This window comes from Penaeus monodon, chromosome 34 (assembly GCF_015228065.2).
Source record: "Penaeus monodon isolate SGIC_2016 chromosome 34, NSTDA_Pmon_1, whole genome shotgun sequence".
NCBI classification, from domain to species: domain Eukaryota; kingdom Metazoa; phylum Arthropoda; class Malacostraca; order Decapoda; family Penaeidae; genus Penaeus; species Penaeus monodon.
In genome coordinates, this window is record NC_051419.1 from 9,520,631 (window position 1) to 9,520,849 (window position 219).

General features: G+C 46.6%; 1 protein-coding gene across 1 annotated transcript in view; it reads right to left on the reverse strand.

Annotated features, from left to right (window-relative positions):
- The window catches only part of LOC119594813 (protein O-linked-mannose beta-1,2-N-acetylglucosaminyltransferase 1-like), a gene marked incomplete in the record, with an annotated part of 15,208 nt that overhangs the window by 680 nt on the left and 14,309 nt on the right, over positions 1-219 (reverse strand). Inside the window, 1 exon segment of the mRNA XM_037943904.1 lies at positions 54-163. Coding sequence (XP_037799832.1) covers positions 54-163 — 110 coding nt within the window.

The window sequence follows — 219 nt, forward strand, 5'->3', positions numbered from 1 at the left end:
GTCCGATCCATCTTACACAAAACGGAATATATCTATTCACGTTTTTGACTGACCAAAAGGGTGACGCAGGACAGCCCACCAGGTAGACGACAGTGCCATGCCACCTGAGGCGTATGACACCTTTGTAGATCTCATGGGTATTTTCGTCGAACGTCAGGAAGCACTGTAAGGGGAGGGGGGATTATCATAGTGTAACGTGAATAGAAGATACAATGATTG